Below are 24733 nucleotides of genomic sequence, written 5' to 3' on the forward strand. Positions count from 1 at the left end.
ATGGTTACTACAACTTCATGGTGGAGCCAGCACGGGATGGATAGGATGGTACAAGGCCAGGCAGTGCCTGTATGTCTGTCAGGCTTTGGCCGACACTTTCCCACCATGAAGTGAGGGTCAAATACTTTCCATTGCTCCAGCCTTGAAGACTCTTCTCCCGATCTCAGTCAGAAATAGCCCTGGGCTGGGAGTGAGCTATTTGTGGTGACCGACTGGGGAGGAGGAATGCATGGAGCTCCCCAGACCTCCCTTTCTGCAGCCATATGCCTCCCCCAGCTGCTGAGCTAAAGCTTAAAAAATTCAAGTAGCTATACTTGGAGAAACGAAGTTTAAACATAGCAGAGCCCAGCACGGCCTTTGGCGAAAGGGCTCGGGAACAGCTCCCTGGAACCCTTCCTGCAGCCAGCCTCACATGTGGGTGCATGTTAGCTCCTCTCCAGACCCCAAAACTGAGGTGTCAGGGACCCAGTGCTCTGGAGCTTTCAGCAATCCCTCAAGTGTCAGGTGTTGAGTGTTGGCCACCAGCTGTTGCCATTTGGTATTGCTTTTCTGTCTGGCACTTCAGGCCCTGGTACTGAATATCCTTCTGTGGTGGCGCTGATGGGGGAACCTCCTCAGATCTAGTATGGTTGGCATGAGGAGTTGGTTTGTAGGGGAGGAGCGAGCTCAGCAGTGCCCAAGGCTGCCTGTCTTAGCTGGGCACAGCCTTGTGTGGGTATTCTTCCCTGGGTATTCTTGTCTATTTAAGCAGGTTTGCAGCTCCAGGTGAGCACAGGCTGTGCTGTGCCCCGCTGCCACTCTGGCCATGTGTCTTGCAGGGACAGAGGGGCAGGAAGTGATCCTTGATAATGTCTGTGGGAAACAGCCCTAGCAAGACAGTGTTGGAGGTAGTGGCAGTGTAGGGATGTTCCCCTTCCCACCATGAAAAAGCCCCTCCTCACTCTGTGTCCAAGACAAAGTATTTCTCTGCCTTCCCCATGCTTTCCTGGCTGATGCAAATGGTGATAACAGAAGCCTCATGCCTCAACATTGCTTCCTGGGCCAAAGTAAGGACCAGGTGTGCCCTTACAGCAAGATCCACTGCCACTGCTCCTCAGTGCATTACATAACTGATTCCTAAAGATGCTTTCACTGTTACCCTGTCACCCACCCTGCTGGCACCCCACAGACCAGTCCCATCTCTTCCCACCAACTCCAGCACAGCTCTCATCATCTCAGCACCATCCCATAAAGCACGCCACTAAGCATTTCTTAGAAACATCATCATTTATTGAACAACTGCCACTAGAGCAGCATTTTCCTGCTCAGATGTTGGTGTTGTGGTTTCTCTTCTTTTATTTTCTACTAAGGTACTTTAAAATGAAAAAAATTAAATGAGTTTATGGTACTGAAACAACAGTCAAATTCATTACAAGAGGGCCCTCGTTGTAATCCCTTTGCAGCGAACGGCAGAGGCTGGAGTAAGGGAGGCTGCACCCATGACTCGGAGGAAAACCACGGGGCGCTGCTGCCTAGCTGTGTGCCAGCCCCGTGCCTTCCCTGGGCTGGCTTTCAGGCACAAGGACTAACTGCCCATCCCTGGGACACCCCCGGTCCCCACACAGCAGCCGTCGCCCTCCTTGGCCAGGGACGCAGCCTTGCCCACCGGCAATGAGGCTCCGCTTGCTCCGCACCAGACCAAGGACCGGGGCAGCTGCTGGACGGCCGGAGCTCCCCGGCTCCCACCCTGGGGCTGGCCCTGTGGCACGCGCTGTCTCCTAGTCTAGGGCAGGCCCATGTGGCCCGCAGCCCCTGGCACAACAGACCCTTTCACTCCAAATGGTGGCTGGGGTTGATTTTGGGATGCTTCACTTAAAGTTGAGAGGACAGAAAGGTCAGGAGGATCACAGAGTGACTAATGTAATGCTAAAGCAGCAGCTTCAAGCTCCTGGGTTAATATTTACTGCTGAAACTGGAGGAGAACAGAGTGTGCAGCTCAGCTGTTCGAGAAATGCCCTGGAAATTATGCATCACATGCCAATGGTGAGAGAGCTTGGAGACACTGGGAAAGGGTAACAAGCGGCTACAAGGTGAAATGCATATGGCAGCAGATGTGCAAGAGCTGGAATCTCACTGCCATCCATGATGGCTGGAGGAGTCAAACCACTTACACAGAGAAACTCACACCAACAGAAGGTAAACTGAGTGCTAGAAGGCACAACAACACCCCGGCTAACATGGGGATGGGGAATCATGTAACCCAGGAGCAGAGGGTTAAGGGCAGCAACTTAACGGGCAGCAGGATTTGGATAATTTTGTCTCCTGCAGGGCCCAGCGCATCCCTTCTGTCTCCACAGAGAATGTAACAAATGCCAAAAACCGTTCAAAGGACTCTGTTCAAATGAAAACCAAATGAAACACATCATGGGAAAGGGAGAAACATGCAGCATCCCAAAATGTAATGGGAGTAGCATGACAGCACAGGCGGGCAGTCCAATCTGAATGCACCACCCAGTTAGAATCCATCAGCTTTTTGAACCGTCTGCAAAACTAAAAACAAGGGTCTCCTCCTAATTAGTGTTAATTTGTTAGAAGTTTCCAAATACTTTCAAAATGTGCCTTTGCAAGAATCACACCCCCCAACCCATCACCCCAAGGGCCCCAACAACAGAATCCATTCCTGATCACTGCTAGAGTCATGGTTTATCTTCAGAAATACTTGGTTTCTTCCTTCTTATTCCTCTTCCTCCTCTTCCTCCTCTTCCTCTTCCTCATCATCGTCTTCATCGTGGCAATGTGTGATTTCCTGAGGTGCCTGGGGGAAGAGGTTGGGCGGTTTGATCTCACTGATGGAACGGGTCAGTTGGTGCCGCTTGTAGTCGGAATCTTTGAAATCCACCGAGGTGCGATTGCGCGTGGCCATCGGCGACTCTTTCTCATTGATGTCGACGTGCGTGTGCTCTACTGTGGACTCGTGTGGCATCTGCACATGGAACAGAGAGAGGAGGTGACAAGGGGTGTCCCAGCCCCAGGCTATCTTCCTGAGACACATGGAGAGCAAACCCCAGAATGCAACCATTTGGTCTACAGTCTATCCAATGCCACCAAACCCTCCAAGGTGCTGGTGTGTCCTGTGGAAGTGATCATGGACACAAGTGTGGGCACCTTTGGGACCCCTCCCCATCTCCCTGGGATTGGAACTCACCAGAACGTGGGCGGCTCTGAAGAGGTAGCTGAAGGGGTAGTAGAGGAGGTTGATGAAGGAGGCTGCATAGAGGTCGGCGTAGCGCATCACCTGGCTGGCAAACAGTGTCTGCCGAGAGCCGCTGCGGAAGAGGCTCCCCATCATCCCATAGCACATATCCATGTCGTGGGTCACTTTCTGTGAGGAAAGGACAGGTGAGATCCTGGGCCAGGCAGGCAGTACCTCAGAGCCAAAACACTGAGGCAGAGCGCCCTGAGGGCTGGGGGCTATGTGAGACCTGCAAGGATCTCCAGCAAGGCTTCTGTGCTTGTATCCCGTGGCATCAGGGCACAGCTGAGCCCCAGGTTAACAGAAAGGAAGGTGGCAGCAGGCTCAGGGCCAGCACTGCCCTAGGCTGCCACCCCAGGGCTGGCTGAACCAGAGGCTACAGCCCCTCTGAGCCTGTGTGCCACTGCCACGTGCTGCAGCAGTGAGCACCCTCAGCCAGTGCTGCCTGTGGGCATGAGGAAAGGGACCCTATTCCAGACCAGGCTGCCTTTCAGGAGAGCCAGTGACACCAGTGAGCTGAGATAAAGTGGCTTTGCCAGGCCTGCTGTGCCCACCCAAAGGCAGAGCAAAGCATTTCAGGACTGAGCAGTGGGGTTGGGTTGTTAAGCCCTTTGGGATCCAGAAGGATGAAAAGGGATTTTGATGATTGGTACCTTAATGCGTCTCTGGATGGAGCTGATGTCGGGGCGTTCATTGCTGCTACTGTCCAGATGCCTAGTTACAGGCGAGAAGGTAAATACATGGTGTGAAAAGTCTTTCAGAACCAGATGCTGTGGGATGGGGCTCGGGGGAGGGAGGCTGGTCTGGAGGGGAAGGTTGGTCCCGTGGGCAGAGCCCAGGCCTGAGTCAAGGCTCCGGCAGCAGTGCCGCTAACCCAACCCCAAGGTTTTGTCATCGCCACTCGTTAGCTGGGAGAGGCAGCAGGCAAGTTGTCACTGTTTGAACACTCACTTGTACAGCTCGGCCAAGAAAATGTCCAGACTCTGCAGCTCTTCAAAAAGGGCTGGAAAATCCAGAAAAGAAAGGGGAAATGGGTAAGTTTAAACTGTTGAAATGGAAAGTGCTGAAAGTGAATCCAGTCCCCTGCCCACTCCCTTCGTATGGTGGCAAAGGGACACTGGAGCAGGGACACTGGAGACATCTCCTGGCCTCTGGGCAGAGAGAGGGGTCAATCATTCTGTGCCATGGGCAGAACTCTGGCCTTGGTTTCTGGTTGGCACTTTTGTTTTCAAGGCTGAACCTTTGCAGCTCTCACCAAAGCCTTCCAACCAGCCATGGGGCAATTTGCGTAACCCCCAGCCCTATTTACACACCAAAGGGCAAACCTGGGAGAAAAGCAGGAGCACTGGAGGATGGGAAACACAGCACTTTGGCAGCAGAGCAGCAGAGGGAGTGGGAGGAACGAGGAGGAAGCAGCTGGTGAATAGGGACTCCCTGCAGATGGGAGAGCAGTCAGGGCTCAGGCATTGCAGGGAGAATAACCCAGGTCTTGTCAGATATTTTTAAACATAGAAGCCATGGCTCCATATGTGAAGAGGGAGAGGAGGTTCTGGGGTTATTGATGAGGAACAACTCAACCCCACCCAGCTGCAGCTTCTCCCATAGCCAAGGCAGCATTTGGCTGATTACACACAACAGCCTGGGAAAGAGCACTGGAAAGTCCTGGGACCCCAAGGCCAGCCCACAGAGAGGCACCCCAGCTCCTGCCACCAGCATCCAGACCCAGTGAAAAGGGCCAAAAGGAGAAGTGGCAAGCCAGGGTGATCTCTCCCCTGCACCCCTAAGCCCTGGCGATCTCAGGGGTGCAGCATCAGACAAGCAAGAGCAAAGCCTGGCCAGGGGCTTGCCCGGCTCCTGACCGCTTTTGTCTGTCCAGACGTGCAGCTCCTGCGCCAGCTCGGGGATCACCAGGAAGGTCCGCCAGCCCTGGCGTTTCTTGGATTTGAGGATGTCTCCAAAGATATGGTCTCCGATGTACAAGATATCCTTCCCTTTGGCCCCCAGCAGGTCACAGACTGTGTCCGAAGAGCCTGAGAGAAGAATGGCGTGGCTCAGAACAGTGAGCCAAAACAGCTGCTCGCCCATGGCTGCCCTGGACACTGCTCACCTGCCTGGGAGTTCGCCCAGAGCAGCTTTGCCTATGCACACCCCTACATGAATGGCAGCAACAGAGGCCAAGCTGCCTGCCCCGCCGTGTGAGAGTAATGGAGCCCTGGGCGTCACAGACAGCTCTGTATCCACCCACTGCCCTTCCCTGGCTTGGCAGAACCTTGGTATTCACGCTGGTGGCAGCACCTTGAACTACAGCTGGGGACACTGCACTGGGCCAGCTGCAGCCACCCCTCCAGCACAAGCCCTGCAGGCATTTCCCAGACCCTCCCTGGCAAGGAAGAAAAGGACATTTGAGGAGGAATGGGTCCATCTCTTCCCTGCACTTGTGCAGCTCTGGTGAGCTTCTGGTGCAGTGTGCAGAGGGCACAAACAATGCATTTTGGGAAGCACAGCCTTGCCTGGCACAAGTCCTCTCACAGCTGGAGTGGCTGAAGGCCACATCAGAGCCACTCCACACAACAAGAAGGGCTCCTGCCTCACCTCCCGAGTACACAATGCCGTGCTGCAGCGGGCCAGTGTAAGTACCAATCTTCAGCTTCCCGGTCACCTGTGGAAGGAGGTGCTGCGTTAGTGCTGAACAGCTGATGGTCTGGATCTTTTCTATATTGGTACCTTTGATACATCACTCTTTGTCTGTCTGTCTCACCCCCAAGAAGCCCAGAGGTGGCTTTCCTACTGTCACCTGCAGTATGTTAGGGAAGCCAGAAAAGCCTTGATGTGATGGGACTGCTCAGGAATCACTTAGAGGAGACTCCAGCCCACAACATCTAGGGTAGGTCCTGTCCAAACACTGCTTTGCCCATTGTCACTGAGAGATGCCATACAGGAGGTGCAGGAGCCCTGCAGCCATGGAGGTACCCTGCACTGACCACTCACCGTGTCCACCTGCCGCAATACAGTGCCTTCCCCAAAGAAGAGGGGTTTTCGTGCATCCACCAGGATCAGGTCGAAGTAGGACTGCCATGGCCGATGGGCACTCCCAGGCTACAAAGGCAAAAACAAACCCCAGAATCAGGAACAACACAAAAAAGCACACAGAGTTTAACTAAGTGTCAAGTGTCCATAGCCATAACCTTGTGACATTGCTGGTCCATCAAAATTCCTTAGCTCATACCTCCTGTGGGACAATGCTGAGTTGCCAGCACCATCTCCTAAAGCATTCCCCTTTTGCCACAAGCCCATCCCATCCCAGTCCTAGCAGTGGAGGCTGAGACCATGGTGTGAGACAGGAGAACAGCACTGAACATCCCTGTCAGGGCACAGCTGCCATGTAAAAAGATGCTGTAAATGACACCCTGCCACTGTTCCTGAAGGTGACATTCCACACAGATCCAGACACATGCAACTCCACAGCTTCAGCTTACAAGGCCATGCTGGTGCTTTTCCAAGAGTGGGAAAATGCCTGGACTCCACTCCACAGAGCACGGCTTTGAATCACACCCCTGCCCAAAGGATACCGAGCCCTTTCTGCTCCATGTTTCTGCACTTTGTGAGATCAAGACCACAGCAAGGGGCTTCTTTAGCTATCAGGTGTGGTGAGTGTGCTCTCAAAACTTCCCTCTTGGCTGCCTTCTGCTTTTAAAGCAGTGTGAGAACACATCTTTTGAACATGAGATAGCCTCTCACTGGGAGACTGAAAGAGCAGTATGAATTTGTACCATAAAGCTTTCTCCAAAAGTTGCAGGGCTGAGTAAAATCAGCCATGAACATTTCTGCTGTTTTATAAAATTATTTCCTTCCCATCGTGGCTTTTTTAAACAACATCTAAACCATTATGCATGATTTCTAAGAAACCTGTCTACAAAATGCCACAGTTGAAACGTTTTATCACTGAAATAATGTTATCATTAACACAGATTATCATTTGAGACCAGATGATGCCCCTTTTCTCTTTGTTATATTGTATTTGCTTTGATCCCATTCAAACAGGACACAAAACAGCAAGTGTATTTTAACCAGATTAAAGCAACTAATCCCATGCAGCCAATGAAGCAGGATTAAAATGCTTTCCAGCTACACAGATAATTAGGCACATCAGTGTCTACTGCAACTGCAGAGTAGAATTCACATACCTTTGGTCCGTGTGGAAAGTCAAACAAGTAAGTCATAATTTTCTAAAAGAGAGAAAGAAAGCATTAAAATATGTGCTTATGGACATGCATTGGTGTAGTTTATAAAAGCATGCTTTTCTGATTTTATCTTTTCAGATTACAGAACTTTATTTTTAGAATTTGTAGAGAAGTCAGCATAAGATTTGGAGAAAAAATGAATGGAACAGGACAATGATAGGAATCAAACCAGTAGTTTTTATAATCAAATACCACAGTTGCCTCAGAAAACAGCACACTGCTCCAGGCATATCTTGCAATGCTTTAAAATGGCATATAAATCTTTAGATTAGCAGTGTTACAACATCCTGACATCCACCTGGACTTTGAAGTAACCAAGGTGTTTATTTCTCAGCTTAGCAGACAGCCCTTTCTGGGTCTCAGACCTCTCCAGGACCTTGGTTTGGGGACCTGTCTGTACTCAGACTATTTATCTCGCTTGAGAGGGAAAGTCTGCATTTTAAAGGATGCTAAAATCCAAAACTGAGTATCACTTTCCCTTACAGCCTTTTAATTGCTGAGGAACTGAGTGAAGCAGAGAGAGACTTAAACCAGGCCTGTACTAGCTCATGCCAGAACCAGGATGACAAAAGGTGACTCAAGGCTTCATCTGCATCCTCCACTAACCCACCCTACACGCAGATTAGAAAACACAATTCTCCACCAGAAGATGTCCCATCAAAACCCATCCAAGTGACTTATGCTTATTCCATGAAATACCAACTCAACAATTCGAGCAGCACTTACATCTGTGTATTTATAGTCGCTGTTTGTGACCAGAAACACCTTCCCCACTTCATTCATGCGGCTGAGCAGCAGTGGCAGCTTCCCCTGGAAGCCAAGAGCAACATCCACGTCACACACCAAAGTTACATACATGCATCATGGGAAAAACACTCAACTGTGATCCCACCAGACAAAAAAAAGGCAAATCAAACCATCGAGCAAGCAAACTCACGTGTTGTGCACTGGCCAGAGCCAGGAAAGCTGCTGGTCCATCCAGGTAGCCCCTCCAGAGCACAGCCCAGGGGAGGAAGGCGAGGGGGAAGGGCTCAGCAGGGCTGCAGTGCCTTTGCCAACCACAGTGCCAGGCACCCTGTGCTGCTCCCACCGATCTGCTCCAGCTCCAAGTCCGTTCCCGAAATGGGCCCAGAGGCAGGTGAAATCTGAGCTCACGAGCCACAAGTTGGAACGCATTATAATTCCAACCTCAAATTAGGGAGAATTTATTCCTGGGGCTATTTTTATTGAATCTGAAATCTCAGTCCATTGCCAAAATAGCTGATTACCTCACTGAACACTTACCTAAGAATTCTGTAGGCGTGTAACTAGAAACAAGGTTAACTGCTTTAAAGTGATAATCTACCCCAGAGCTCATCTAAACTAAAAAATACTTACTCCGTAAGTGGTCCTGAGAGGCCTTGCACACTGCAGAGATGGCAGGAGTAAGGGAACCACTGCAGCCTGCTCAATTAGATGTGCTGAACACACATTTTGGGGTTCTCAAGAGACTAGACACTGGTGAGTCTTTCAGGATCTGTCCCTCATGGCTAAGTGTAATTTTCTTTGTCATGTGGCTAAAAAGATGCTCAACTGTTGCTTTTTAAAGAGAGGTTTGCTTGGGCAGAAAAACATGGGCAGAGAACACAGTTGCTTTCACCACTGAAAGAAGCAACATGAACTCTGCCAGTGTGTTCACCTTGATAACATTTCCTCTGGCTTTTACATTTTACATACAAAACTGTGCACATCAATACAAAATCATGTGGATCGCTGGCTCAGAATAAAGGCTGCATCTGAACTTTCCACTTTGTCTTTGGTTATTACAATTGAAATCACAGCCTTATCATTTTGTGATTTAGAAAAGCAAATCAGCATGTTTATTTCTTGCCTGCTTAGTCAGTCCCGAATGTCACATAGCACGAGTAAAGTAACTGCACACTTACATCTTTCACCACGTACTTCTCCAGATTCTCAAGGGTCTTTTCCTTAAGCGATCCCTGAAATAGAAACAACAGAACCCAGTGAGGTCATGGAAACTTATGATGTAAGAGACAACAAAGTAATGCCAACTTTCACACTTTAAAATGCTGTGAAAGTACAAACCAGGGCGAATCTGAACCAGTGACTCTAGAGATGAGAGGCTTTGAGTAGCAGGGACCATCACAAACTCTGTGATCCATCGATTCCCTCACCATGGTAAATAATCCACTTCAACAGCATTTTAACCCTTTCAGAAGGGAATACAATAGAAACAAACAAAAAATAGATTTGCCATACCAAACAAGACAGTTAACGACCTGTCTCCAACACTGACCATAATGCTTTAGTCAAAGGCCAACTCCAACATGTATCACACAACACTGCATAAGGAAAGAAAAATAGATTCCTGACTTCTGCATGGGTAAAAGGACCACCACAAGTACAACTGTGAGCAGAGTTCTCCTGTAATGGTTCTCCATCCCACCCAACAGATTGCTTGAATGAGGGAGAACAAGAAAATCACATCTTTAACCACATGCTCACAAAATTATATTCTAAATTTGTGCACAAGTGTGTGCAGAGGATGGAATGCTTTTCTCTAATTAGAGAACAGCTGATCTATTTCTCTCCTTAATGCCAGTACTTTTTAGACAACATAGGATAGTGCCAATGTAAACAATTTGCAGTAGATTATTGCTTTAATAATTAGGACAATGTACAAGTTGTGGACTTGAAGTGCAAATACCCTCATGGCATCACACTCTAAAACCCATGAATTACAGTACAAAAATTAAATCTGGGCACAATAAAAAGGAATAGGAAGCCAAGTCAGATATGTTCCCACACTAGGAGGGCAGTTGAGATATCTTGACTTACTCCCATACAATTGCAATCCATTATTTGCTCACTAGGCGGCAAAGCAGGGCCCTTGGCCAGAGCAGGCAGAGGACATCTGAACTCAGGAGTTCCAAACCAGCCCCTCCAACCCAGTTACAACCACACACATCCCACGGAGTTCTTGCAGTCACCTTGTAATGAACCCAGTCAACAGCATCTCTGACATCCTGGAACATACTCCTGAAGGACATGAAGAGGTCTCCATCCTTAAACCCTGTTTCACAGCTGTGAGGAGACAGAAGAGAGATTTTAGCAGTCAGTCACAGGAGGTAAGAAACACAGCGAGGAGCAAGACAGCTCAACATGCTGTTTGGAGCTTGTGTTTTCATCTTCCCATCACGGTTTCTTATCTACTACTTTACTGCAGCTCAGGCTTGAAAGAAGGCTACAACCACAGTTTATCAGGACCAGGAATGTCTGTGCCTCCACAGCAGTACCTCAGCTTTCTGCAATTGTGACTCTTACTTCTCACCCACATTACAAAATAAAAAGACTGCAGAAAACTACAAAAATGCCATTTGTGGCATTTAACAGAAGATGAATGGTACTGAGGGAATAAACACAGTGGTGCTCTTTCTCCCTCTTTCCAGCACTAAAGAAGGGAGAATCATGGAAATCAACTAAATGCAATGTTGCTGAGATGAGGAACTGCTCCTACATTGAACACTCAGAATTTACATTAGAAATTACAAGAGACTCTGGAGGTATCTTTGAGACAGCATGACAGCTTGCATCAGAAGAAATCAAGAAGGATTACACAGAGCTGTATTTATTATGACAGCAATCATCATGCCTCTCCTGAGAAAAGGTACTTCACCTGATGGATTGGCAGCATAAACAGCTCCTCTGCTCCCAGGTGAAATCACATTAAACCTTTGCCTTCCACTCACATACATGCAAAGATGACCCATCACATGAGGTGATGAGCAGCACAGGAGCATTCATATTTGCCAGTTCAAACCACAGCTTGTTTTTATGCTTACATGTTTTTGACAGCAAGGTAAATACTCATGCAGTATGAACAGCCTTTTATACTACACTGAGCACTTCACCTCTAAGTGTGCAATGTCTTTTATTACAGCATGAAGCACTTGTGGTAACTGGCTGAGGAGATTCAGCCTTTCCGTTACCAGTTCAGACACAGCTCCAATGGACACAGGTTCAAAATGAACTGAATGGTGCCTGTAATCACCCTGTAAAAAGTGTGCAGTCCTAGATGCTGCCCCAAATACCAATGTCAGTCAGTATGTTGGTTCTGCTGTACCCTGTGAAGGAAACCTTCATAACCAGCCTCTGCTGTACACACAGATCAACTTAGCATCCCAAAATTACAGGAGGCCCACCAAAACCACTTGAGGTTTAGATACTAAGAGCAGCTCCATCTGTGCTGTATTGTGCTGTATTGTGCTGTATTGCTCTTGTATAAAATAATAACAATCTTCCTGTTCCATCATCATCTCAGAGTGGAGGGAATACGAACCTCGTGTACCGGTCACAGTTAGTAAAGAAATCCACCAGGCAAGCCAACAGATAGGTCTCTGCAAGGAAACAGAGTGAGATTGTAGACAAGGATAGCATCATACAGCCAGCTAACTTTAGACCTTGTGCCCAAAGAAGAAAATTCATGCAAAAAAACCCAAACAGAAAAGCAGAGCACGACATCAGCAAAGCTTTATTAGCTTAAAAGGCACAGAAAGAGACCTGTGTTGGCTCCCATGAGACTCACCTGGTAGATTGAATAACGTGTTCAAAATGTAAAACCTATCTGTGTCATCCCTCTGGATAAATTTATTTGGATATTGTTCCCGTGTTTCAGGCCTGAGAATAAATAAAGTGGAGAAGAGTGAAACCACAAAATACAATGAAGATAAAATGTGCTGACCTGCAAAACAGAGTTGTAGCAGGGTTCACTAACCAAAGTCTGCTGTGCTTCAATGAACACCCAGCTTCCCCACATGCACTGTTGGCAAAAGAGCAAAAGTGCATGCAGGGGTGTTCCCTGGGCCGTGCTGACTCCAGCAGAGCCAGGACCAAGCCCTCATTGCTGAGTCAGTAAACTGAGCCCACCCAGGGACACAGAGTGGTCCAGAGTCCACAGCTCGACCTTAAGCCCCATGCTGCTGGCTAGGAGGATGCTTTAAGTCATCTGCACTTTCATTGTTTGCTCATCTTAAACTCTTCCCCACTTTCCATGTGTTGCTCTCCACTCTCCCAGCAGCTCTCAGCCAGGAGTGTGCAGGGCTCTGCTGCAGGAGGTGTGTGCGGGGCCCTCTGCAATTCATCAGCAGGGTGCCAATGACTGAACTCATATCATTATTCTGGTCTCCTTAATTTCTGGAGCAACTGAAGATCATTTTAGGCTCAAAGATGAACTCGAATGCACACATAAGGGCTTCTTTTCTAAATGCTGGAGTCCTGATGCAAGGACTTAGAGGCCTGCAACGACAGGGTTTGTCACCCTGGGGCCCCTGAGTTTGCCTTGCCTTCCATTCATATGCCCTTGCAGCAGGAATGTGGGAGTGGGGATTTGCTGGGACACATCAGGAATATGGCACTGCAGTTCCCTCTGCTTCCTAAAGCACCTTCTCTGGGACAAGAGACACAAGCAGCCAGGGAAGGCTGCAGGAAATGGCGTTCAATGCTCAGTTCTGACACTCTCAAAGGTCAGAAACACAAAGGGGTAGAGCAAGATTGTTCCTACCCCAAACCAGCTCAGGCCCTCAAACTTTGTTAGCAATGGCTGTGGAGCTGACAGTCTCACGGGGCACATACAATGGCTTTGTCTTGACTGACAAGCTGATGCTAAACCGTGCCAGGACAGGTGACAACCCCCGGATGATCCCATCAACTCTTCCCCACAGCACACGTTCCTCTATTCCCAGCTGGCTATGGATGTGCCTGTGGTGGCACAGCCCTTTCCCTTGTAAACATCTGGGCTATTGCTGTACCTGAGACCCTCAGTTCACCCACAGCTGATCCTGGAGCTGTAGGAACACCAACACAGCCTCTGCTGTTAGTAGAGTCCCTGAGACTCCATATACAATGGGTGCCCTGAGGATCATTGACACAATAGAGTGTATTGAGTCAAAAAGAACAGCCAAGAGTCTGCACTCACCCTCTGAGGAAATTAAAGCCATGTGCACATACTAGGAGATTCCCATAGGCATCAACTTTCAGCAGGTTTCCATAGTGGGTGTCAAACACCAGGCCTCTGTTAAGAAAGCAATTTAGGATATGAAAAGGCAAGTGCATGAAGGGGTGACCATTTAACAGCACCTAGAACAGCTCTAGAACAGTTCTGCTCACTTGGCAAGGGGCATCAGACAGAGCTGCTGTTGTGATGCAGATGGGGTCCCTGTTGTCCCTTTTAGCTTGCAGCAGGTGAGCAACCAGAGCCCAGCACCACCAGGCAGCAGAGACACCTGATCTGCTCCCCAGAGTGTTTAACCTGAGAGGCTCAGCTGTGCATCTACCAGGGGAGCTGTGAGCCTCTTCCACAGGGTCACAAACGTGACACCCCTGTCGGGCTGCAGGGTACAGTGAGGTGTGATAAAGGAATTTCTCTTTGCTTTTTCATGGCTCTGTCACAGACAAAGCCAGATGGGGCAGGTAAGCATGGCACAATACTTTGGACGTGCCCGGTTTTGACTCTGGCAAAATTCTGTCTCATTTATCTAGCAGCCTGCATCTGGCAAACACAGCCTTCCCACAGAGATATCCCTTCTGTCCCCTCCCTGGGATGAAGGTAGTGGATTTCACAGAGCTCTCATCACAGGTTTGTGAGGGGCTATGCCTTGTTACAGGCAAGGGCACAGCCAGCAGCAACTCTCAGTGTACAACGCGCTGAGAGGAGGGAAGGAAGGAGGCTGCCAGACTGAAACTGGAACAAACCAACAGACCCTCTGGTCCAGTCTTTTGTAAAGAAACTCCAAAGGAGTCAAAAAAGCAAAATCCAGCAAAGGCACAAGTGGAAAGAACTTGAAGGTGCGGAGTTAGATTAACAGCTTTGTTCAAAACAATGTCATTTTTACCTCTCCCACCAAAAGACAAAATATAGGAATTTGATAATTTTGCACCATTAACTTAGTGCAAAGTTACAAAATCAAAAAGTTACTAAATGAAGTGCTTTTGACTTTTGATTCATCTTGACAAGAGAACTGGATTGGTCCCCCTTCCATTCTTCTCAATTCAATTTTCAGGATGTCTTATGCACCACAACACTACTAATTAAAATCATTAAAGAAAAATGTTCTGAGACATCCCAGCAGCCTCTTGGACAGTAATGGCTCATCTTCCTCCTGATTCTGATTTCACTCCCAATCCAATTGTGTCTCTGCTGTCTTTGCTTTGAAGGGCTATTTTTGACCCACGTTTTCAGTAGGGTTCCTTCCTTTCACTCTCCCTCTTTGCTGGCAAGGGTCCATGTGTGCAAAGGCCCCCCACATACTGGATTAGTCTTCTCCCTTCCCCATGATCTATGGCTAGCCATAGGCTTCACATCCACAGCTGAAAAGCTGGCCTCACATGTTGCCTGTGAACTTCACAGAACAAGCACTGAGGGCCCTCGAGGGTTGGTATCCATGAGTCATTTACCTGGTAGGGAATGCAGGATCATACACAAAATTGAGCAGCTCATGAGGGTATCCAATGGAAACTAATCTTTCTACGGTCAGGTCAAATCCAAGAGATTCGTATTCAGGGGATTTATACACTGTACCAAGATGAGATTTCAGTTAGAAAATTTGAAAACAGCTAGGGGATTAAACAAGAAGGCAATTAAAAGAAATGTACCCATTCTCCCTCCTCCACATACCATTCCCTCCTTTGATGCCTCAGGTCCCCCAGCCCAGAGCGTGGTGGAATTAGCTCCTGCCCCAGGGCTGCAGTGAAGCAGAGCTGCAGTTTCAGTTTCAGCAGCAGAGTGCACCAGATGAAATATCCATCAGTTTATCATAGCTCTCTGCATCAGGAAAAATGTATTTCAGCAGCTCCTCTCCCTGCAGTCCTGTTAGGCAGATGCATGAACACTCCCTGTTGTACCTGCTCCAACAGGGTTTTGGTTTGCTATGTTTTTGCAAAGCTGATAAAGAAACCAATAATTTGCAGAAGCACCTGTATTGGAGGTTAGAAAGCCTGAGATTCATCAATTCTGTGCTACTGTAACTGCCCTGGATACAATCCCAAAGTTCAGAATTGCTCCAGATTTCATCTCAGGGGAAATTAATGTTTGCTGCAGACTAAGTTAGCATGAAGGTAGAGCTGTCAAGTTAACATATGATTTGTTTGTTAATAACACCATATGGAACTGCAAAAAAATCTGTTCATATTACCCCTGTGCATCAAAATGCTACTTTTTAAAAGCAAGCTCACTGCTCTCACATGTCAGAGGAGCTGCTCATCTGGGACACACACCTTCCCTTCACTCCACGCAAAAGAAATGGGCTTGTTCAACTAAGTCATTGCTACCATGCAGCCTCTCTTCTTCCTGCAAATGACCTTCCCATGTGCTGAAAATGTTACTGTTTAATCAGATCATTAAATTACATCTAAAAGGCAATCAGGACAGATGGAAATCACAGGGTTTCTCTGGCAGTGTGTTTACGCTCACTGCATGTCTGCAGAAGCCCAGAAGATAAGAGGCTAATGTGCATGTTTCAAACACAGAGACAGCTGGATAGTCCTGAAGCTGACCAAGAATTGTTTGTAATAACAGCCAGGGATTGTTGGTAATAACATGTTGTGAGAAAGAACAGGATGTGGCTGGAGAAGGGGGCTATGTGGAGGTAAGGACAGCACTTTTCTGGGGCAAATGTCCTTGTTCTGGCTCCCAGAGATAAGCACAGCACAGCTCAAGTGCAGGAATGAGGTTGAGAAGTGGGCACGGACATTATGGAGGAGATCAAGCCCACCCAAGACCCTCCAACCCATTTTCAGAAAGGTCTGGAAGAATGGAGTGCACGTGGTAACTGATTTCCATAGAAAGCAAGAACCTGTTTTCAAGGTGAGGAAAACTCATTTAAAAAAACTCTATAAAAAGATACCCCAACAAAGCCCAGGCGTGTGTGTGCCCCAGGACACTGAGCACCTCATCAGGGTTGCTGCCAGGACTGGTGATCTTTTTCTCACTTTCTTCCTTTCTCTCTCTCTTCCCCTCTTTAATTCATCTCTTTTTCTCTTCCCTTTTACCCTACCCCTTTATCCAAACCCCACTGCTGTGGGCTTACACTAGAAGGTCAGGGATTAACATACCAATTCTCATGCCACATGTAATTTATTAGTAAAACTTTGTAAGCTTCTGTGGGCCCTCTGACTTTTGTCATTCCTTTCAACCACAAGCATCTACAAATCCTGGGTGCTCCCTTCCCCTTAGGAGTGGGATACCATAATGTTCTGTCCTAAACTGGTCCTAAGATAAATAAATACACCCTCGACTGCAATGAGGATTACCATGGGTTCAATGGCTCCAACTGCCTCCAACACTTGAATATTACAAATTTAGCTGAAAATGTGCAAGTTACACAGTAAACTCATTAGAGGACAGCCTGCTTTTCCTGAGAGAGATCCAACACCTCTGTGGGCCTCATGGTGTATATTAATACACATTGTCTATACTTTGCCCAGTAATCAGCAGCATATATATATAGTGGGATACAGAAGTTTAATCTGAGAGGAGAAAGAAAATATATAAAATATTTTTTAAAAAATCAAAAAGGAAATTACTTTAGATGAAACAAGACTGTCAGAAGACTGAGATCACAGTGACCTGTGACAGAGGGCTCCTGTTTCTCTTAATAACCTAAAAAGTACCAGAATCCCAAGAGTTAATTTTCTCCATTAAACTAACAGCATTAAAAATGTAATAAGCGAACCTGTAATGGTCTTAAACAGATAACTAAAATCAACAAAGCAGTTATCAAAATTTCCAAGCAATATTATACCAATGGCAAACACCAATAACATGATACAACATTCAATGCACGTAGTCTTGTCTGTCCTTTAGGAAAGGAAGGATTGATTGAGCTATAGATAGGAATAAGCAATCAAAAGGTACAGCTAATGAGGAAAGCAGTGACTGACAAGGCAATTCTGGGGAGTGAGCTAGAGTTGGAGGGAGCAATAGGCAGTTAGGTGATTAACAAAATGGTGAGAGTGACACCAGAGCATCATCTGGAACAAGGAATTCCTCTGATTCAGGACAGTAAAGGCACTTCCCAGGGAAAACGCTTTTAAGTACACCTGCACATATTCTCAGAATGTCAAAGCTCTGCAAAGCTCCCCGTTAAGTGAAACAGCCTCCTATGCCCCACTCTGTCCATGAAGCTGCTGTACTCCTCCTTCTCAGCCCCCTGGGAAGTGGACCATGCTACCAACTTAATCCTAATACATCACTTCAAACAAAACATTTCTCTGAGGAACCCTGGTCTTTCTGAAGTCACCAGCCATAGTGACACTGCCCAGACAGGAACCTGGGCAGGAGCACAGCAGCATCTCCTCTGGACAAGCAGAAGTGGTTCATCCACAGCTCCAGCAGAGCCTTTCCAGGGAAACTGTAGGGTTTTCTGATGAGCAATCTGTGAATCTTTTTAACACTCCACCAGGGAACAGCTGTGTGGGGCAAGGTCAGCAGCTCACAAAATACGCTCACTCAATTTATTTCTTTCTGTATTTGCCTCTCCATTTTAGAAAATCGCCACAGACCTCCTTTTAACTCCCTAAGGAAACAAGCTGAAGCACCATTAGGAAAAAGGCTGAAGTATCAACCTTAGCCTTCATCTTCCCAAGTCTCTGTTGAGGCAGTACATTAATTAGGATTAATCTAAATATTTCTTTTGTGGGGACAGTTATTCCCCTTACCTCTAAAGCCTAAGATTTTGCTTCCTTGATATCTCTTTGAATAACACTAAACTATTAGCTCATTCATGCCTCAGATTCCATCTCTATCTATCTACTAGTCCGCAGTATCTGGAAAATGAGAGCCTTCTCCTTGACACGTGAACTAAATAGAGACACAGGAAACTGGACTCATGAAAGGACAATAAATGTTCTCTAGTTACCAGCACATTTACTGTTCCAGGTAAACTTTCCTTTAATTAGACACATAGCTGGGAAGAGACTGAGAGCTCCCTGAGGCCACCCTGACAGCACCCTACACCACAGCAGCACTGGCTGCATCAACTGGAACGAGCCACAAGCCCCTGACATTTCTCATAAGACTATTTGAGTAACTGGAGCTTCCTCCAGGCAAACAAAGCATCCACCTCCTCAGATCGAGAAAGGACAGGCTGACATCACTGCAACTCGGGCAGCACATTTGGGGAAGATGCCCCAATTGCAGGTGTTACTCCATTATTTCAACATTGTACTCAGGGCTGGTTGTTCTCTCTCGTGTCTTCAGGCAGCCGTGAGGAAACAGAGTGGAGAGGAAAGATCAATACTTTTTTCTGCAGCTGCATGATGAAAACATGGTTTTAAACTTTGCTGGAATATCCCCTCCCTCAGACCTGGTTGCTGAATCCTGTTACCTCTGATGGAGACAGTTTGTGTGCCATGGCAACGTCATGAATTCAGCTATTTGCCACGCAGCTATTTGCCCAGCTCTTTCACCCAGCTGAGAAGGGCACAGTCTTTGAGCATTCTCAGCTCTGTGACAGGGGAGGAGGCAGAGCCACAAACACATTTTCACACCATCCTCGTCCAACACACATGGGATGACAGTAAAACCAAAGCATGTGCTACAAATTATTCTGATTTCTTTTTCTTACTGCTTGATGGCCAGGTCTCTGCCACAAAGCCAAGTCCTCAGCTCCAGAGGAATTGTCATTTTAACAGTCCTGTTCCAACACAGGCAGATACTTCAGCAGCACAGGGCGATCAGCACCCAGTGCTCATGGATTATGCAACCAGGGTGGAAAGAAAACAACTAAAGGCTTTAAAAAAACAGAAGCCATTTGACAGCATTCCAGCTTTCTCTTAATACCATCACTTGGCTTAACAATACACCATTAAAAGGTAAAAAGCAGTAGCCCAGAGTGAACACTGCAAGCCTTCAGGTCTGTGATGAGTGATCCCTGACTGACACAGGACGTGCTAGCAGGGAAGCTGGTCTGGAATGAGCAGGGGTTGTGCAGTAAGGTATGCAATTCTCATGCATTTGTGTGGTTGTGTTTACCTTTGCTGCCAAGACACATACAGTTACAATTTTATGGTCTTCCTGAAAAGGAGAAAAAAAATAAAGAAAAAAAAAAAGCTCTCTACAGAGGCTCCAGCTTATGCAAAATGCTGCTGCCAGGATTTTAACTCACATGAGGCAGATGCAGATTCAGAGTGTCACTCCAGGCTTGACGGAGTTACACTGGGCTCCCCTGTTAAAGAAAAAAATCAGACTGATTTTAAAACTGCAACAGCTCTGTGCCATGTGGGACTGTGTCTGCTGGAGCTCTGTCCTCTGGCAAGCTCAGAAGCTGGCCTGGCAGTTATTCCAAATACACTTACAACTGATTTACAGAAGAGGCACAGTTGGTAATCGTGCATCCTACAGGCAAAATTCTGTCCTCATACCCACAAAGCAGCCGTAGATCATCAGCTCAGGGATAATTAGGAGGAAGAGGCTACAAGCACATTGCCCAAGTGATACAAATCCTTCATGTTTCTCTCAGACACAGAGTAACTGGTTCAAGAAAAGCTCTGGTGCTCATTTTACGGCTTTGCCATTATGGTCCACTCCTCAGTCAGCGACAAATTCCTCCTTTCAGAACATTCTCCTTCACACCATACAATGCCTGCATGTGTCAATGCAGGAGGCTTGGGAGACAGACAGGAGCTACTCTGGGAAGCTGAGAAGAGAATTTTGCCCTGCACCTTGAAGGTGCTCCCAGCGAGAGCCTCGCACACACGGGTCAGTCTGTGGGGCAGGGCTGCATTTAAAGGTACCCTGGGACACGCCTTTGAGTGGGCTGACACGGGCAAAGCACCGCAGCCCAAAGCAGCACCAAACCTGCACACAGAGCTGCACTGCAGGGCTCTCGCTGGCAAGCACACGCAGGGAGACCGGCAGAGATACTTTGCAACTTACAGGTATGCACAGAGTAATCAAGAATTATCTTTGAGATGCAATTTGCACTAAATACAAAGCTGAACTGGTTGGAATGATGTTGCAAAAATGACCCACAAAAGTATGCGGACCTCCTGGAAGGCTTCTCTGAAAGTAAACGTTTAAGGCCTGTTTTGTTTCAAAATGAGTTGCTGGGGAAGGCTGAAGTGAATGTGATGGCTCTGCTTAAGTTGTGGGGAGAAGAAAACCCTTTAGGGGTTGCCTGTATCTTCCCTTGTTGCTCCCACACACAAAAATTAAGGTTAGGGTGCTTCTCATTGAAGATGTAACATGGCTTGTTCCAGGGCTTGCCAACACTTCTTGCAAGATACTGATGGATCCTGGGAGAGATTGGAGTTGAAGCAGGAGTTGAAGTTAAAATAATGACCCCTTTCTGCACTGCTTCAGTCATCTCCCATTTGTGAGATGTATTTGCTGTCTCAAACTGCACACCTGCAAGCAGTCCTGCCTGCCATTTTATTTCCAATCGCTATGGATTTGGTGCTGGGAAAAGCCCTGAATTGGAAACAGTGACAGCACACTGACTTCCCATACCCCAGAGGCAGCTTTGAGGAAGCAGCTGCCCTTCACCAGAACCTTCGTTTAGGAAGGGAAAAACGAGCTCAGGAGGTTGCTACATCAACAGAAGCCTGCAGGGAGAGCAGCTCCTCAGGGCAAGAAGGCAGAGCCAGGACCACTAAATGATGACCTGAAGCATCATTTGCACCTGCCTCCGGGTTTTCCCCATCTGTTTCTCTCTTATGATGCCCTACCATCTCCTGAAGGAGTTTCATCCCTTCCATCTGCCAATTCCTCACCTGCCTTTCCTCCCAGCTGGAGGGCAAGAGCAGCCTAGGGAGAGGTGCTTGCAATGTCCCCCAAAACAAACCCACACTGTCAGGGCACTTGATGGGAGCAGCTGCTTCCTGCAGGTGCTGCATCCCTGCTCTGATCCCTTGGGCACACTGTCTTGACCCCTTCCCCACACAGGTGCTGTCTTCCCCATGCTGTCTGTGCTGCTGACTTGCAGGTGTCCAGATAAGATCAGTATTTCTTAAACTAGAGGTGATGACCTCCTCCAAAAGGGTTGCAAAAGCTTTAACAAAGACTCAATCTTCAGAAATGCTACCCACTCTCTGGGTTCTCCAGAGGTCACACAAAGACAGATAAGCCAAAATGTAGACACATAATGCACAGGGTTTTGCCCTTTCTCTGAAGCACAGGAAATGCAGCCCAACTACTTTGTGTTAAGTCTTAAAGAAATGAAAGTAAAATAACTAAAACCAGGTTTTTCAGTTGCTGCTTATTCTCCAGTGAGTAAGGCATGCAAATCAGGCAGTTAGGGACATATATGGGCAGGTGGAGAGCTGGTATTCAGATTTATATGTCTCAGGCACAACATGCATAATTAAGCTTGTACAAATACATTTCTGAAATTACACAAACCTGACTTACAGAGCAGGATCAAAGTGTTGCTCTGAATTGCACCACAAATAAGTAACGTGTAGTGGGTTTGGTTTGCCAAGTATGCAAGTGTGTACTAGGGATAGATTTATATCAGTGTTGTACTGACAAAAACTACTCAGTTAAAGCCTTGAGGACTGAGATCCCCTTTTACAATCCCACTCCCTGCAACTATCTATGTACCCTGCCTCAACAATGCCTATCAAATGAGATCCTAGTGTCCCAGAACAGGATAGCTCTGTCCCCAGAACTCTCCATTCTGTCAATAGCTCCTCTACACATGGCTCCAAAGTCAGGCATTTAATGTCCACTACAGTGGCATTTAGTGTGTGTGACAGTCACCCCTCCACAATAACAACACCACTGGCTATTTCACGCAAGCTCCAAATACTCATTCCTTGGCAATTTGGATCATCTGACCTGCAACTCCAGCTGAGAATCCAGAGAGAAGCAGCCAGTGACCAGTCCTGGAGGTGTCTGGGACACTGGACTCAATTAAAAACCAAATCCCACTGAAATAACAATACCAATTAAATGTACTTTTAAGTGTTGGGCAAGCGTTTCACATACTGCCACAGTATGAGGAAAGTCTGTCTCAGCTGTAGGGCCAGAGGTCTCTGATGATCCCCAGCAGTAACAAGGTAGTGAGGAATGCTATCTGACCTCTACACACTGACCCTCCTTTCAGGGTATCTTATCTTCAAGATTTGTTACAGAGCAATGCCACTTTTCGTATACAAGTGGAAAGGAGGAGCATTTCTGCTCCAGCACACTAATGACTTCAGCCTCTGTGTTACAGGGCCTTTTCTAACCAGGCAGGTATTGTCGGGCACTGCCACTGAAATGTAACAAAACAGGAATGATAAGGTTTCTCAAGCTATGCTGCTCTCCATGTTAAAATAATTCATTACTTACCCAGGAAGGAATCTGAAATGTCATGTTTAAGTTTCACACCTGGGTGTTAACTACCCTCAGTTTTGACAGTGCAGTCAGACTGCTCAGCTCTGATGGGAGCCCAGACTCACGCTTGGCTTGCACAGCCTGGCAGGGTGCTGTCACTTTGCACTGGAAATAAAGCTGAGGATTTTCTTTCCCATGAGAACTACAAACCCTGCAGAGGTATCTGTACTGTGGGACCCTCTGTAGAAATACTCAGCTGGCTTGGCAATCCCAGAAACAGGGATAAGCACAGACCTCCAGATCCCCTTGCCTTGCATCTCTTTCCAAAGATACATCAAGTGTTATCCTCAGCTCCTGCCACAGCCACTGAAGGCATTTCACTTCACAGTATCCTCACTGCCCATGAAGGGAAAAACACTCCTATTTAAAGCTCTAGTGTGTCCAGCAGTGGTTTGGGTCATCTCTGCCCACATAAAGATGTGCCCTGCGTGCAGGCAATGAGCACCTTTGTGCTGTGCTGACCTGGGAGCTCAGTGCCTGTAAACAAACTGACAAAGCTGTAAACGTGCCTGACTGCAACCACAAGAAATCCCAAATGGAATCTATGGGACAACTCACATGTTTTCAATTAGGAACGTGGTGAACTTCTGACTTGCCATTTGTTTATGAACTCGGCTGAACTGTGACCATAAAGGGTTTGTCTACAGTCAAAATGAGTTGAAAACAAATTAGGAACAGTCTCCAGTCCTCTTGGCTCCTGGGATTTGATTTTAAGCACTAAACCATAAATAAAAATGCACTATGGAAAGTGTGTTTATAAAATGGTACTATGGAAAGCAGAATTGCAGCATTTCAGCCTATATTTGAATTGACTTTCCATAATACCAAACAAAATGGGCAACAACATTGGTTTGTTTCTTTGAATTTTTATTTTTTTCAGTCTAAATGAGAAGAAACTGCTGCCAGATTGAGTATAATTTTCACTTACCTGTAGAAACCTTTTCAAACACAGAAGTGACCTGGGCAGTAAGACAAAGCTTAGCTTTAAAGCACACTTCAATATTTAATGCGCCTTTTCTATTTCATTAAAAATTATGTGTCTGTAGTGATCAGCAAACAATACCTTGACAAAACCTCCAGGTGCATTCCAGAATACTTTTGTATGCTTAACACACGAGCTGCTCTGCCCTGCATGAGCAGCCAGATCTTGCACAGCGCCTGTGTGCCCACAGATGTTTTTGACAGTAAATCTGATAACAATAACTAAGGCAAGGGTCACTAATCATCAGAGGGTTGAATCCTTTGGATGTGAGCTCCAGTGGCTCCATGGCACCCTTTTCTGACCATGCCAAACTCGGGGCTCTGGGTGGAAACCAGAGCTCCCCTCCGGAGCAGCAGCAGGGCTCTGCAGTCCCCAAGCGACGCACCCACTGCAGCCGAAGAGCAGTGGAAAATTCCTTCCCTCTAATGCTCCTGCAAACATCCCCAAGTGCACAGCACAGCTTTCAGCTCTCAAACCTCTAACCTGGAACTGTATCAGCTCCCCTTCTCTGGCTCTGCATGCTAACAGGCTGTGTGAAGACAGGATTTGCTGCTACTTCGAGGACTGACACAGCACTGTATGTGCAGCCTGGCTGTGAACTGCTGGGTGCACACCTCAGGTTGTTTCTAGTGCTAACTTTCTGCCTGTATTAAAACCAAGTGTTGTCAAGTATCATCAGCTTTAACTCTTCCCAAAGCAGGCTTATTAGTGCTCTCATTGGTAAAGTCCAGATATTTTTAGCTCTCTGCTGCTGCACTTTGTTTGCTTTCAACGTAACAAAGATTTGGGCTGTTTGAATATGCCTCAGAGGCTGGCAGAGCAGAGCTTAGTGTTGGAAAGATTTCTTCTGCTGAATAAAAATGAATGGCTTGAGGTAAGAACAGCAGCACTGAGGTCACATTGTG

At 47.1% G+C, this 24733-nt stretch overlaps 1 protein-coding gene across 5 annotated transcripts in view; it reads right to left on the reverse strand.

The window, feature by feature from the left end:
- Positions 1–1247: 1247 nt before the first annotated feature.
- NT5C2 (5'-nucleotidase, cytosolic II) overlaps positions 1248–24733 on the reverse strand; it is a 60042-nt gene continuing 36556 nt past the window's right edge. For 3 of the 5 annotated variants that reach the window (XM_038140998.1, XM_038140999.1, XM_038141000.1), the window contains 15 exons: positions 14926–15043; positions 13448–13543; positions 12059–12150; positions 11813–11870; positions 10464–10557; positions 9399–9452; positions 8200–8283; positions 7417–7458; positions 6221–6328; positions 5825–5891; positions 5092–5262; positions 4184–4235; positions 3886–3946; positions 3185–3361; positions 1248–2962 (listed from right to left, as the gene is read on the reverse strand). In XM_038140998.1, the coding sequence (XP_037996926.1) occupies positions 2714–2962; positions 3185–3361; positions 3886–3946; positions 4184–4235; positions 5092–5262; positions 5825–5891; positions 6221–6328; positions 7417–7458; positions 8200–8283; positions 9399–9452; positions 10464–10557; positions 11813–11870; positions 12059–12150; positions 13448–13543; positions 14926–15043 (1523 nt within the window). In that variant the 3' untranslated portion in view covers positions 1248–2713. The other 2 variants (XM_038141001.1, XM_038141002.1) reach the window with 2 other exon arrangements.

This window comes from Motacilla alba, chromosome 6 (genome assembly GCF_015832195.1).
Source record: "Motacilla alba alba isolate MOTALB_02 chromosome 6, Motacilla_alba_V1.0_pri, whole genome shotgun sequence".
NCBI lineage: Eukaryota > Metazoa > Chordata > Aves > Passeriformes > Motacillidae > Motacilla > Motacilla alba.